We start from the raw sequence: 16045 nt of genomic DNA on the forward strand, positions 1-16045 counted from the left end.
TAATCTTGAAAGCCATCCTTGCGTATGTTGCGTTGCAGGCACTGTAAGCGACATCATAAACACCAGGTTTTGGACACCCTCAGTAGAATGTGGGATATAGCTGTGGCAGCAGTCTTGGAGGTCATGCTCCGTTGTACAGTCCTTCCTGGTTTAAAGAAGAACCTGCCCACAAAGCATGCCGTGCTCACAAAAATAGTGCCGAGAATGGTGCAAAGTGGCAGTGTTGGTTAATTTTTCTATGTGAAAAGCCAATAAAATTGGCCAAGCTGTGTTTTATTGTTGATGTAGTGTAATCAACTCTCTTTTTAATATCAGATGCCGATTATGATTTTTTAAAATTTTTGGCTCCCTCTTCTCCCCAGGCCTTGGTCTCACCGAGGGTTTCGTCCATTGGATCAAGATCCGACTTGCAGTGCCTCCTGTGGTATCAAAACAACTTCGGCGCCTCCCACTGACACTCCCACTTCAAGTTTCAGAAGAGCTTTGTCGGGTGGAAGAACTGGATGTCATCGAGGGTGTTAATGCCTCAGAATTGGTGTCCCCTATCATCGTGATAAGGAAGAAGGATGGCAGCATTCGAGTCTGTGTTGACTTTCAGGAACCTAACAAAGCATTCATCGCCGACAGCTTCCCGCTTCCTCACACTGAAGAGCTCCTGAACAGTCTCGTCGGTGCCTCTACCCTTTCGGGGCCTCTACCTTCTCCAAGTTGGATCTTCCATCCGCCTACCACAAGGTTCTGCTGGATGCCGAGAGCTGAGACTTGACTGCATTCGTGACTCACAATGGACTGTTCTATTTTAAGTGGGTATGCTTTGTGCTGGCGTCTGCCCCCGCAGCCTTCGAGTAGTTGATTTTGCAGATTCTCAAAGGGTGCCCTGGCATTGTGCTCTACATAAATGATATCGTTGTGTTCAGCGAGACCAGCCAAGAGCACCAAACGAACTTGGCCACTGTTCTCCACCGCATCAAGGCAGTTAGACTCAAGCTCAATCACAAGTGCACCTTTTGCGTCAAATTGTCTTTCTTGGGCCACAGGGCCACTGCTCAAGGCATCTCACAGCTGCCGGAGAAAGTGGATTCTATTGAACACTCACGCTCCCACTGACGCCGCTGGTTTGCGTTCGTTCCTCGGCTTAGTCAAGTACTATGCCAAGTTTGTCCCAGCCTTGCTGGAGTCGTGTATCCAATGCATGCATTGCTCCGCAAGAATCAGTCCTTCACCTGGAGTGATGCCGTTGACGCTTGTTTTCAGTAGGTCAAGTTCCTGTTGTCATCCAGCAAAGTACTTCAGATGTTTGGTCCCACTCTTCCAGTGGTTGTGTCCACGGATGCTTCTGACGGCAGCCTTGACACTATTCTCCAAAAAAAAATGGATTGGTACCAGCTACGCACAGTCACCTTCGCATCTCGCACACTCTCCCCAGGAGAGAGGAAATGTGCAGTTTCTGAACGTGAAGCACCTGTTTGCGTCTGGGCCTGCGAGTGTTAGCACACACATCTCTGGGGACGGCGCTTCACACTTCGTATGGGCCACCAAGCATTAGTCCCCCTTCTGTCGTCTCACGACTTGAGAAGGTGCCCCCTTCACATCCCATGCTGGTCAGAGCGTCTTCTGCACTACAACTCTATAGTGGAGTACCGCAAGGGGTCAGAGAATCAACATGCGAATGCACTGTCCAGCCTTTCAGTGTCTGTGTCGCAGGGAGGTGCTTCGTTCAACAAAGAGGTCGTGTCTCATTTCTCCACTCTGCCTCACCAAAGAACAGTTCCAGCAGCCCCTGCATAAGATGCTACTTTGGAGAAAATCAAGGCTTACGTCGCAACATTTTGGCCGCCCCACAAGTCCATCCCGGCTGAACTTCAGCCATTCTTAGCCGTGCTGAAAAACTGGCTGTGGTTGACGACCTGCTTTTGCGTGGGCACCGGATTGTAGTTCCTCTTTCCCCTACTCCACAGGCCATTTCCACCGTGCACGTAGCCCACCCTGGGATAGTTCGTACCAAGGCGCAACTATGAGAGCAGTTTTGTTGGCCTGGCATGGACAAGCATGTGGAAATTGCCATTCACAACAGCATAGTCTGCAAGGCTGCAGACAAGAATGCCAAGACTGCGCTGACTCTGCTACAACCTGTGCCCCTGCCAGAGCGTCCATGGCATAAGGTCACCATCAACATCATCAAAGTTGATCCCACGGAAAGAGCGCCGCACAATTGCAGGTTCGCTGTCACCCTCGTAGGCTACTTTTGCAAGTGGCCTGAAGTACAGTTTCGCATCGAGGTGTTGATGCGCACAGCGGCAATCATTCTGCTCTCAGTACTTTCTTGAGAGGGCTACCCTGACGAGATTGTATGCGACAATGGGCCTCAGTTTTGTTCCCGAGAATTCAAATAGTTCCTGAACAATCGTACCATTCACCTCTCGCACTGTTCGGTGTACTACCCCCAGGTGAATGGGCTTGTAGAACGATTCAGCCGTGTTTTCAAGAACTTCATGCAGATAGCTTTGCTGGAACATTGACCACTTCGCCCAGTGGTCGTCACCACACGCGATCACGGGAGTTGCGTTGGCTCTGTTGCTGCATAGAAGGCTGCTGAGAACACACCTGGACGTCGTCGGGCACCCGTTGTCTTCCTTCTTCAAGGACCCATCTATCGAGCTTCGTCATCTGTGTCATCGGATGAAGTGTATGCAAGAGAGCAGCAAGAAGCGTACAAATTTTCATCGAGCCGCGAAGAAGACTAGCATTGCAGTTAGTGACTTCGTTCAGGTGAGGTAACCCTCTGTCACCTTCAAGTGAGACTCTTCGTTTGGCAGTCCCTGCAAAGTGCTGGAGCAGCACGGGCTCCTTCCGCCTTGATGATGGCAGGACCTGGAATGCATCCAAGCTTGCCAAAGTCCGTTCGGGTACCCGTTCTCTGCGTCCAGAGGAGACCTGGAAAGTGCAAGAGGCTAGCACACCGAGGTTCCCATCACCGGGGAACCCTGGGCTACCAGCTGCTCGTGAGGCATGTCAAGCGGCGGCTCCGGCTCTGCCTGCTCCTGTGGCTACCTGTGCTGCTTTTGACCCAGACATGCCTGAGCCACAAGCAGGTGCGCCTCTTCCTGCTGTTGTGGCCGACCAGGCTGCCCCCGACCCAGACCCCCCTGAACCGCAACCGGGTCTAGCTCCTGTTTGCGTCCAACCGCCACAAGCAAGACAACCTTTGAGATGTTACGGCGAATATGTGTGACAATTCTATTAGTTTTTTTTTCTTTTCATACAGTCTATGTTGTTTTGAACATTTTGTAGAGATAAACTTTTTTTTGTAGGGAGAGAATGAGGTTTTTATGGGTTTGTATATAGAATTTGTAGTTGCTCCTGAGTGTACTTACGTTAACAATGTTCCTTTGTTCTTGACTGGTCACCGTTTTTCATTGCCTTATGTTTCCCTTATGAGCGCGAGTTGTTAATGTACAACCACCTTGAAGTACTAACCCACTAACAGTTTACTAAGCCACTGAAAGTTTTAACGAAGGAATATGTTGTGTCGTTAGTTTTGGTTTCAATATTCAGTCTAGAAACCCTTTGAACGGCTGTGGCACTGTTATCCCCATGTACATAATTGGGTGCCATCAAATAAAGGGAGATCATTCGTTGGGTAATGGCTGGTTGGCCCTCTTTGTCAACCTGTAGGCTGCAATACCACACTTTGAAATAATCCGTTGTGGTAAGTTGAAATAATCTTGGCTTTTAGTATACTTCATATGTGACTGTGCATTAGAAAACAAAATTACTTAAAGTTCTGATATTGCATTTTTTCTCTTCCATGGTTTCAGGTGTTCACTCGTTGACGAAGGCGTGGTGCTGATTCATATCATCTCGACTTGAGAAAGAGTGTGGTTGCTGTTATGTGTGTCTGCACAGCTTGTTAAGTGCTCACAACTTTTGTCTTACTCGTTAGAAGATTTGTCCTCTCTTTCCTTTGGTGTTTTGGGCATATATCTGCCACTTGCTCTCTTTCGTCCTTAAATAGGAGTGGTTGTAAGTTGAATTCATAGCCTGCTTCCAGATGTGGTACTGTGATCCGTTTCATACGTAGCGGGCAATGCTACAAAGGCTAGAGAGACTTCTCTTAATTACTGCATACGAAACAAAGAAATAGTGCATCACACATGATACAGAAACATACATATGCATAGTGCAATTCAGCGTAACATTTACTTCCATAGCTTTATGTTGCAAAATATGGCATAATCTTTACATGGGAGGCCTCACGGATCTGGGCCTATTGACGACCAAAGAAGCAAAGTGACACACTGATTGGAACCAGCGGCCATAGCACACTACCTGGTCTTGTGACCAAATCATAGTACTGTCGCATGCTGGAAGCACAAAAATGCATAATTAAATGCAGTTTGATGCAACTTTACTTCCGTAAGGTGTAGTTTAAGTGATTCCATTGAAAACATTGTAGATTAAAGAAAGCTGCACTGCAAAATGTATGGAATGAGACATCTGTGATCCCACTACTTGCATAGCTTGCTCAGTCTTGCGTGCTAAATATGAGACGAAGCTTAATGACAGGTTGCTCTCATTGCTCTTGAGTTGAGGTCATTGATAAATATGTTTCACATGAATGTACTAGACTGTCAGTGACCAACTGCTGCTGAACACACTGTTGACTGTTGTATTTCTAAGCATTGTCCCTCCTTCCTTCTTTTATTAAAATGTATGACACGTTTTTCATCCGAAGCAACACTTTCATCATTAGTATGTCCTTAGTTGTTGGCCTCTAATCATAACTTTAGCACTCTACATCTTAACTTACACTCGTATATAATACAACAGTGAAATAAGTTGTCTGCAATTTTCCATGAACTCCTACGTATAAGCTTCCACGAAGGATTGCTCGACAACATACTTTTTTATACAAGTGAAACTTGAAATATTGAAAGTGTAGACTAAATACATTGTGATTTCTTCACAAGTAAGGAATGTATGTCAATGGTAGCATGAGAAACATAACACAACAATAATATTGTTGGTTCTGGTAAGCTCTTCCAGTTTTCAATGACAATAAGTCGGAATGATTTGGTAGAGGCGTTGCTTTCTTCACAAAGACGTTGAATGTTTATACATTTGAATATGTGATGCGATGTGAGAGTAGGTGCAATTAGTATTGAATATTGAGCCCTGCAGGTGAGAAATATTGCAATATAATTAAACAGTTACAAGATGTCCCGTCTGAAAGCCAGATGCTAAGCTGAAGTTGATTGGGTGAGAAAAAGAAGACGGAATGACAAGGCGTCACATATACAAACAGGTACAATTTGCATGGAAGATAGTCGGGCTGACAACACCACATTGTTTTCACCAGAACCACAACAAAATGCACATTACACTGCAAGAAAAGGTTAGCTTTGTAACCTGTACAATGCTCGTTACAACTACATAAAATCCATGGACAATGAAGCCACAAAAAGCTCAGAAGAAATTTAGAAGTGCTTTATAATTGTAGTGTAGAAATAATGAGGAGGAAGAAAATGAGAGTGGATGAAAAGAGAAGTTACGGTTTGTGAGAACTGAACCCACTACCACGTTACACGTGCAGTGCTCTGCTCTACCAGTCGAGCTATGACAGCAGGTGTCTTCCAGACCACTCTGTTGTGTGTGTGTTCTAGATCTAGCACTGGGAGCGTAAGAGAATGCCACTGAAAGACACGTCAGTGGATATGAAACATCCTTTCAACTGCAGGCGTCGCGTAGAAACAATATTTGAAGAGCTGGCAGCTGGCCACTGAAACCTCATATGCAACCTCGTGGCATGAAGGGTTTCATATTCGAGGCCGTCGTTATGCAATGAGCAAAAACAGGAAAATCTGAAGGACTTGATTTCTTTTTACAATCACACAAAGCCAACTGAATATGTATCGTAATAGAAGTACACCGAAAGGCAATGCTAGAAAAAACAGAAATTAATTGACCTTTTCATTTCGGCATGCAGATTGGTCACCAGCTTCAACACAGATGCCTCGTCTGTCCATTGGAGGTGGTGCAGAGTTGCCAGCGGAGGCCTCGCGGTACCAGTGTCGCTTATGCCCTTATGCATCAAAGTGGCGAAGCAACCTGGTGCTGCATGAGCGGGTGCACACAGGCGAGCGGCCGTTTCGGTGCCACCTCTGCAGCCGTGCGTTTGCAAGCCACTCAGACATGGTGCGCCACCTGCGCACGCACACCGGCGAGCGACCCTTCCGATGCCCGCTGTGCCCGGCCACTTTCACACAGCGCGGCAATGCCCGTGCCCACCACCTCCGCTTGCATGGCCAGTCAACACCAGTGGCGCAACGTGACAGGCTTCCTCGCTCTGCCTTTGACCGCACGAGGCATTGACACTGCAGTCACTCCTGCAAGTACTTTCACGAGGCTGTGGTTATTTATGAGGAGTTGACAGGAAATGACTTGTTTTGTAATAGGTGCTCCCTATTGTTAATAGGGAGAGATGATGTTCTTACCTTATCAGGACATGATTGCTAAACAAGGACATTTGTGTGAGCTGGATTTGTTTATTTATGCCAGTAATCAAGCTAGTTGGTGTTCTATGATCAAACTTCTCAGAGAAGAAACAATGAACAGGACAGAGGGTGTACAATAGGCTGTTGCCCTCAGTCCTTTTCATTGTTTCCACACTAAGTTTGATGTTGGATTTTATCCACATGTTTGGCTGAAAGAAATATAACATGGCACACAGAAATAAGCACAGGCATCCCCCTACACGGAAGCAATGAAAGGTAACTACCACTGGGCACACGAAATGCATGCAAGCATTGTTTTGCCATGTCAGTTGCAAAGCAGTACTTGTATGTGTGTCTGCTTACTCTATTCCACTTTCAGTTGTAACATTAACAGCTGCATTGAGTGCTTGGCAGTTACTCACACTTCTGCCAGCTTGTTGTGGTGTAACTGTTTCTGCAACAGAAAGTGCTTTTGGTTATCTAGTTTGGTGTACTGTAATCTATCTGTGATGTGTACAAGCTTTGTGGCTCTTTCATATTTGTGTACAGTAGTCTTTGTACAGTATTTTGTCATGGCTTTGACGTCGTCTCTACTTGTAATGTTTAGTCCTGTACCAGTATTGCACTGCAGTCAGCATAGCAGTGTTCATGTAATGCAAGTATTGAATCATTCAGAATGCTAGAGTACCTTCTGGGAACCTCACAGTGCTTGCTTCATTTTGAAGATGACTTGTTGCCAGCAAAATTGCGACTGGAGGCGACCACGCAATTCTTATGCTATTCAAGTTACCCTTAATCACTGCAGTGTCCACATCGCACTTTCCAATGAATGAGCCTTCAGGGTAAGCGAAACTAATCTTGAAGGCCATGCTTAGGCATATTGCAGGCACCATAAGTGACATCATAAACACCACGTTTTGGATACTGCCAGTAGGATGTGTGATATAGCTATGCCAGTAGTTTTGGAGGTCATGCTCTGTTGTACATTCCTTTGTGGTTTAAAGAAGAACCTGCCCATGGAGCATGCTGTCCTCACAATAATAGTGCCGAGAGTGGTACAAAGTGGCACTGTTTGTGAATTTTTCTGTGTGAAAAGCCAATAAAATTGGCTTAACTGCATTTTTTTGTTGATTTGGTACAACGAACTCTCTTTAATATCAGATGTTGATTATGATTTGGTAACTCTTTGCCATACATGTTAAGTTATGGGATAGGGTACAATATATGTATAGTAGCACTATCAATGCTCTCCAGTGTGTGAGAAAATTGTGATAAAGGGGACGGCATAATTCTTATACTTCTGAAATTGCCCTAAAACCAATTTATCACTCTAAATACACAATGTGTACAGTATTCCTCTAACTAGCAGATCTTCTATTCTCTGTCAGTGTGATTTTCTGGGCACTTTTATATAGTTCATTACGGTGACTTGAATTATTATTGGCTTTTAGTATTCCTCATAATGCGACTGTGCTTTAGAAAACAAAACTACTCAAAGTTCTGATATTGCATTCTTCTTGTTCCATGGTTTCAGGTGTTCACTCATTGAAGAAGGCGTGGTGCTGATTCATTTTGTCTCGACTTGAGGGAGATTGTGGTTGCTGTTATTTGTGTCTGCGCAGCTTGTTAAGTGCTCGCAATTTTTTGTCTTAGTCGGGGAATGATTTGTCCTCTCTTTTTTTTTGGTGTTTTGGGCACATGTCTGCCACTTGCTCTTTTTTGGGCTTAAATAGGAGTGGTTGTAACTTGAATTCGCAGCCTGTTTCCAGATGTAGTACTGTGATCCATATTATACATAGTGGGCAATCTTACAAAGGCTAGTGAGATTTCTCTCACTGACAGCATCTGAGACTAAGAATTAGCGTGTCACATATGTTACAAAAACGTACCTATGCATCGTGCAATTTAACATAACATTTAGTTCTATATCTTCATGTTGCAAAATATGGCATAATTTTTATGTGGGAGGCATCGCAGATCTTCACCTATTGACTCCTGAAGAAGCAAAGCGCCACATTGATTGGAACCAACAGCCGTAGCACACTACCTGGTCCTGCGACCAAAACATAGTACTATGTTGTATACTGGAAGCACGAAGTGCATAATTAAATGCAATTTGACGTAACTTAACTTCTGTAAGCTGTAGTTTAAGTTATTTCGTAGACGGCGTTGCAGATTAAAGAAAGCTGCACTGCAAAATGCATGGAATGAGACGTCTGTGACCCCACTACTTGCATAGCTTGCTCGGTCTTGCGTACTAAGTATGAGATAGAGCAGAATGACAGGTTGCTCTCATTGTTCTTGAGTTGAAGGCATTGATGAACATGTTTCACAGGAATGTAGTAGAGTATCAGTGATTAACTGCTGCTGAACACATTGCTGACTGTTGTCTTTATAAACATTGACCCCCCTTCCCCCTTTTATTAATATGTATGTCATGTTTTTCATCCAAAGCAGCATTGTCATCAGTAGCATTTCCCTATTGGTTGGCCTCTAATCATAATTTCAGCATTCTACATTTGAATTTACACTTGTATGTAATAAAACAGTGAAATAAGTTGTTCGCAATTTTCTATGAAGTCCTACATAGGAGCTCCAGGATTGCTCGACAGCATACTTTTTCATACAAGTGAAACTTGAAATATTGAAGGTATTGACTAAATACATTATTTCTTCACAAGCAAGCAATTTACATAGATGGTAGCATGATAAATGTAACACAGCAAGAATACAGTCTACCCTCATTACAACAGACCTGCATACAAGAGATTTTAGGATATAACGGATCCTACTTTAGCCTTAGTTTGTTCTACCTATTTTATTTATGCTACAAGGTTCACTTTTAACATATCGCTCTATAACAGACTATCAGCTACAGTGAAGGAAATTAGCGGCATTTTTTTTTTTAAATCGGCCGTATAAATTGTACTTTTGCCATGTTGACACGGGTTGACAATTGACTTGTGAGGGTCAGCCCATGGTTGCGGCTTGATATCACGTGAAGAGCGAGGCAGGGCAGAAACGCGCTGTCTTTCACATGCGAGGCACGGAGGGGTGGGGGGGGGAGGCAAGAGAGAGAGGGGTTCTAAACAGGCGGCCAGTGCTTACGGCGGGGCTGCGGTATCTTGCAAGCAGTCTGCGATGCGAACAAAGTGCGCCCAGTGCCAGTAGCTTCATATGCACTGTGCTTTCAGCGTTTAGTTCACGTTTAAGCGAGAGACAGCCCAAAGGCCAATTCGCTCACTGCTGCTGCCACACTTATCTTGCTGAATTTGCTATCAAAATCGATGCTCAGCCTTTAAAACTGCAACTTTTTTTGTTTTTTTACGTTGGGCGTTCGTCACTCACTCTTCGCAATAAAATTGTAAGACATTGTGACAAAAGTTACGGAAGTGAGGTGTTTCTGATATTACGGACTTGGGTTAAAACGAACCTTTCTTGTCGGATTATCAGGGTCTGTTGTAACGAGAGTCAACGTTATTATTGGTTCTGGCAGACTCTTCCAGGTTTCAATGACCATATGTAGTAACGATTTAGTAAAGGGGTTGCTTTCTTCATAAGGACATCAAAAGTTTACGCATTTGAATACGAGATGTAATCTGCGTGTAGGTGGAATTAGTATTGTCTATTCAGCCATGAAGGTGGGGAACATTACAATGGAATTAAACAGTTTTAAGATGTCTCGTCTGAAAGCTAGACGTTAAGCTGACGTTGATTGGTTCAGAAAAGGAACATGCTATGGCAAGGGGTCACATAGAAACAGCTACGATTCACATGGAGAATAGTTGGGCATCTAACATCACATTGCTGTCACCAGAAGCACAGCAAAATGCGCATTTCACTGCAAGAAAAGATTAGCTTCGTGACCTGTACACTGCTTGTTGCAACTACATGGAAGCCATGAACAATGAAGCCATGAAAAGCATAGGGGTAATTAAAAGGGCTTTATAACTGTAATGTAGAAATAATTAGGAAAGGGAAAATGAGAGTGGATGAAAAGACAAATGGTTGGGGAGAGCTGAACCTTCTGCCACGTTACACATGCAGTGCTCTATGAATTGAGCTGTGACAACCGGTGTCTCTTAGCCCACTCTATTGTATATGTGTTTTTGATCTAGCTATGGGCACATAAGAGAATCCCACTGAAAGACAAGGATATGAAACATCTTTCTAATTGCAGAAGTCATGTAGAAACAATGTTTGAAGAGCTGGCAGCTGGCCACTGAAACCGCGCATGCAACCTCCTGGCATGAAGGGTTCCATATTTGACGCCGTTGTTAAGCAGTGAGCGAGAACAAGAAGATCTGAAGGGCTCAATTTTTTAATTTAAAGTTGCACAAAGCCAACTGAAGATGTGTAGTAATAGAAGTACACCAAAAGGCCAACGAAAAAAAGCAGTAATTAATTGACCTTTTCATTCCGACATGTAGATTGGCCACCGGCTTCAACAGAGATGCCTCGGCCATCCATGGGAGCCAGTGCAAGGTTGCAACCAGTGGGGGCCTCGTGGTACCAGTGTCGCTTATGCCCTTATGCATCGAAGTGGCGAAGCAACCTGGTGCTGCATGAGCGGGTGCACACGGGTGAGCGTCCGTATCGGTGCCACCTGTGCAGCCGCGCGTTTGCAAGCCGCTCAGACATGGTGCGCCACCTCCGCACGCACACCGGCGAGCGACCCTTTCAGTGCCCGCTGTGCCCGGCCACTTTCACCCGGCGTGGCAACGTCCGTGTTCACCTCGGCTTGCATGACCTGCCGACAGCAGCGGCGCAACGCAACAGGCTTCCCCGCTCTGCCTTTGACCGCACGGGGCATTGACACTGCAGTCACTCCTGCAAGTGCTTTCACGAGGCTGTCATTATTCGGGAGGAGTGAACAGGACATGACTTGTTTTCTAATAGGTGATCCCTATTCTTCATAGGGAGAGATCGTGTTGTGACCTTACCAAGCTATCATTGCTAAACAAGGACATTTGGGTGAATTGGATTTGTTTAGTTATGTCAGTGGTCAGGCATGTTGGTATTCTGTGATCAAACTTCTCAGTGAAGAAACTGTGAACACGACAGAGGGTGCGTAAAAGGGTGTTGCCCTTTGTCCTTTTCGTTGTTTCCACACTAAGTTTAATCTTAGATTTGATCCACATGTTTGGTGGAAAAAAATATAACATGGCACACAGAAATAAACACAGGCATCCTCCTACACTGAAGCAATGAAAGGCAACTACACTGGAAACACGAAATGCATGCGAGCATTACTTTGCCGTGTCAGTTGCAAAGCAGCACTTGCATGTGCGTCTGCTTACTTTATTGCACTTTCAGTTGTAACATTAACAGCAGTGGCGTAGTAATGGAAGGGGAGGGGGAGTTCGGGGGGCCATGGGCCCCGGGTGCCAGTTTAGGGTAGGGGACGGGGTGTCATATATGTCTGAAGACCCCCTTCTTTCTGCTGGCTTGACTGGGCACAAATTATAAAGAATGCTCCGGTAACCAGCAGCCCGAGCTCATGTACCTGATGTAGCAGATGTGAATTGTCGGCTGCAGCTTTATCAACATCCTACGTGAAAATTGCACGAATGTGCGGGCTAAAAATTTAATTCGCTAAATGGTTTCTGCATCGTCAGTATGTATACAGCGTTCCATTTATCAGTTTTGCATCATTTGTATTATTTTTTTATCAATTTTGCAGTGTTGAATAAAAACACTGTCTCCTAGTCCTAGCTGTCTCTCTATCATTTTTTTGTCGTGTGGCTTCATGTCACAAATACATTGTGTTGTTTCAGCTGCACAGAATCTCACAAAAAGGGGAACTTTGTGAGTTTATTTTTCAATATTTTATCACATTATATGTCTTTGTGACCACTACGAACTTGGTATCGCGCAAAGTATGGCAGATAATTAATAAGGATATCCTAAATAACTGCTTAATTAGCAATTATAGAGGAAACATTGCAATTCGGGAACTGAGGACCCAAATTCATATTTTTAGCTCAACAAAAGCTTCTCTATGCAAAATTATCTTGGATGCTAGAGCCTGCAGTACTTTGGCACTGCGAGTGGCCTGGTATGGCAGTACTGAAAGAAAGGTGAAATAGTGCACCAGTGGCGTCAATATCTCCGTACTCTCTGTTGCTTCCGCTGGCACAGGCTTCATCACTGTCCTCTTTATTTTTTGCATGATGACGCCAGTAATTGACACGAAGCGTGCTCTATTGCATTCCCAATCTCTTGTAACGGTACCACAGCTCGGATAATCACATTTGCCAATAGCAGAAAACAAAAAAAAAAGGCTTTATGGATCAGGATGAAGAGAACTCGTAATTGTCATAGCATTGGCACCCGCGCAGTAGGGAAGCAGCTGGCGTTTTCTAATAGAATGGGGAGATCCGCATCACTGTCACGCTATTTAATTTTTATTCGGGTTCAGGCCTGCCCACAGCAAAATACTGCATGCCGTAGTGCCTACGATGATTTTTGTGAAGCCGTTGAGAAACACGTGACTGACAGGTTTCAGTTTCGCAAATGCATTATTGCCTTTAAAATCACTAATTAAAACTTCATTAATCTATTTTTGTTACTTGTGAACCATATTTTCCACAATGCTGCATCTGTATTGCCTGCCAAGCATTACAGTCTGACAGCACAGGTGCAAATGCGGTTATCACAAGTTATCAGTGCAGCACCCTGTTTTATTTGATGTAGACAATAAAACAGCATGTATACCTGCTACATTCGCAATCTCTGGGAACGAAAGCGAAGTCGGGGGAGGGAGGGTAGAGGCATCCAAGGCGGCCGTGCTGGTGCTGGAACATCACCCGCCCTCGCCTGACATGTTCTATATCCTCGCCTTCGTGACTACACCTGGGCGGGGCAGGGGGGTTACAGAAGACCTATGGGTCCTCGGTGCCAGAAAACCTAGCTGCGCCATTGATTAACAGCTGCATTGAGTGCTCTGCAGTTACTCGCACTTCTGCAAGCTTGTTGTGGTGTAACTGTTTCTGCAACAGAAAGTGCTTTTGATTACATCGTTTGGTGCCCTTTAAACTACCTTTGATGTTCTAAACAAGCTGCATGGCTCTTTCATATTTGTGCACAATAGCCTTTGTCATGGCTTTGTCTTTGTTTCTGCTAGTAATGTTTAGTCCTGTACCAGTATGGCACTGCAGTCAGCATAGTTCATGTAATGTTCATGTAATGCAAGTATTGAATCACCCAGAATGCTAAAGTACCTTCTGGAAACCTCGTAGTGTTGTTTCACTTTTAAGATTACTTGTTGCTGGCAAAATTGTGACTAAAGGCAACGGCACAATTCTTACGCTACTCAAATTACCCTCAATCACCCTAGTGTCCACATTGCACTTCCCGAAGAATGGCTCTTTCAGAGTAACGGAAAATAATCTCGAAGGCCATGCTTGTGCATATTGCAGGCACCATAAGTGACATCGTAAACACTGTTTTTGGACACCGCCAGTAGGATATGTGATATAGCTATGCCTGCAGTCTTGGAGGTCATGCTCTGTTGTACATTCCTTCCTAGTTTAAGGAAGAACCTTCCCACAGAGCATGCCGTGCTCATAAAAATAGTGCTGAGAGTGGTGCAAAGTGGCACTGTTCGGGAATTTTTCTCTGTGACAAGCCAGCAAAATTGGCCAAAGTGCATTTTTTTTCTTGATGTCATGTAATCAACTCTTACTTTAATATGACATGTTGATTATGATTTCTTAATCTATGCCATACATCTTAAGTTGTGGGATAGGGTACAATACATTTATAGTAGCACTATCAATGCTATCCATTGTGTGAGAAAATTGCGATAAAAGGGACGGCATAATTCTTATGCTGTGTAAATCGCCCTAAAGCCTGTGTGTCGCTATGAATACACATTGTGTACACCATTTTTCTAACTTGCAAATCGTCTATTCTCTGTCAATGTGATTTTCTGGGCACTTTCAAATAATCCGTTGTGGTGACTCGAATTAATCTTTTCTTTTAGTACTCCTCGTACTCTGACTGTACATTATAAAACGAAATTCCTCAAAGTTTCAGTATTGCATTTTTCTTGTTCCGTGGTTTCAGGCATTCACTCGAAGAAGTTTGACTCATGTATCGACTTGAGGGAGATAGTGGTTCTTATGCATGTCTGCACAGCTTGTTAAGTGTTCGCAATTTTTGTCTTAGTGGGGGGATGATTTGTCCTCTCTTTTCTTTGGTGTTTCGGGCACATGTTGGCCACTTGCTCTCTTTCATCCTTAAAGAGGAGTGGTTGTAAGTTGAATTTGCTGCCTGTTTCCAGGTGTGGTACTCTGATCCGTTTTGTATGTAGCAGGCAATGCTACGAACGCTAGAGAGACTTCCCTTACTTACTACATTTGAGACCAAGAAATAGTCTGTCACATAAGATACAAAAACGTACGTATGCTTCGTGCAGTTCAATGTAACATTTAGTTCCATAGCTTCCTGTTGCAAAATATGGCGTAATTTTTATGTGGGAGGCCTCACAGATCTAAACCTATTGACCATCGAAGAAGCAAAGTGACACATTGATTGGAACCAGCGGCCGCACCACATTACTTGCTTTTGCGATCAAATCATAGTACTATGTTCACTACAGGAAGCACAAAGGTGCCTAATTAAGTACGATTTGACGTAACTTAATTTCTGTAAGTTGTACTTCAAGTAATTCTATAGAAATAGTTGCAGATTAAAGAAAGCTGCATTGCAAAATGCGTGGAATGAGTTGTCTGTGACCCCACTACTTGCATAGCTTGCTCGGTATTAACATGATATGTTATTTATCCGAAGCAACATTTTCATCGGTAGTATCTCCGTAGGTGTTGGCTTCTAATGGTAACTTCAGCGCTTTATGTTTGAATTTACACTTGTATATAATACAAAGGTGAAATAAGTTATTCGCAATTTTCTATGAACTCCTTTGTAGGAACTCCAGGATTGCTCAACAACGTATTTTTTCATACAAATTAAACTTGAAATATTGAAGGTATAAACTAAATATATTGTTATTTCTTCACAAGTAAGCCAGGTATGCCGATGCTAGCATGAGAAATGCAACACAACAAGAATATTGTTGGTTCTGGTAGACTCTTCCAGGTTTCAGTGACAATAAGTAGGAATGATTTGGTAAAGGCATTGCTTTCTTTATAAAGACATTGAAGGTTTATGCATTTTAATATGTGATGAGATCTCGTAGGCGGAATTAGTATTGATTATTGAGTTATGCAGGTAAGGAATATTACGATATAATTGAACAGTTACAAGATGTCTCGCCTGAAAGCTAGAGGCTAAGCTGAAGTTGATTGGTTCAGGAAAAGAAGAAGGAATGACAAGGGGTCACATTACAAACAGGTTCGATTCGTATGGAGAATAGTTGGGCAGCTAACATCGCGTTGCTTTAACCAGAAGCACACAAAAATGCAGATTACTCTGCAAGAAAAGATTAGCTTCGTAACCTGTACACTGCTCTTTACAACTACAGTAATCCCTCATTATAATGACATTGCTTTACATGAAATTTCGCTTTATTCAAAATTTCTTCCGGT

General features: G+C 43.7%; 1 protein-coding gene across 1 annotated transcript in view; it reads left to right on the forward strand.

The window, feature by feature from the left end:
• Window positions 1-7613, forward strand: part of LOC142592604 (uncharacterized) — a 45414-nt gene extending 37801 nt beyond the window's left edge. Inside the window, exon 3 of the mRNA XM_075704141.1 lies at window positions 5987-7613. Within this exon, the coding sequence (XP_075560256.1) occupies window positions 6010-6372 (363 nt within the window). The 5' untranslated portion in view covers window positions 5987-6009 and the 3' untranslated portion in view covers window positions 6373-7613. The remainder of the gene's footprint in view (window positions 1-5986) is intronic.
• The last annotated feature ends 8432 nt before the right edge of the window (window positions 7614-16045 follow it).

The sequence above is a fragment of the Dermacentor variabilis genome, chromosome 9, assembly GCF_050947875.1.
Source record: "Dermacentor variabilis isolate Ectoservices chromosome 9, ASM5094787v1, whole genome shotgun sequence".
In the NCBI taxonomy this organism is placed as follows: domain Eukaryota; kingdom Metazoa; phylum Arthropoda; class Arachnida; order Ixodida; family Ixodidae; genus Dermacentor; species Dermacentor variabilis.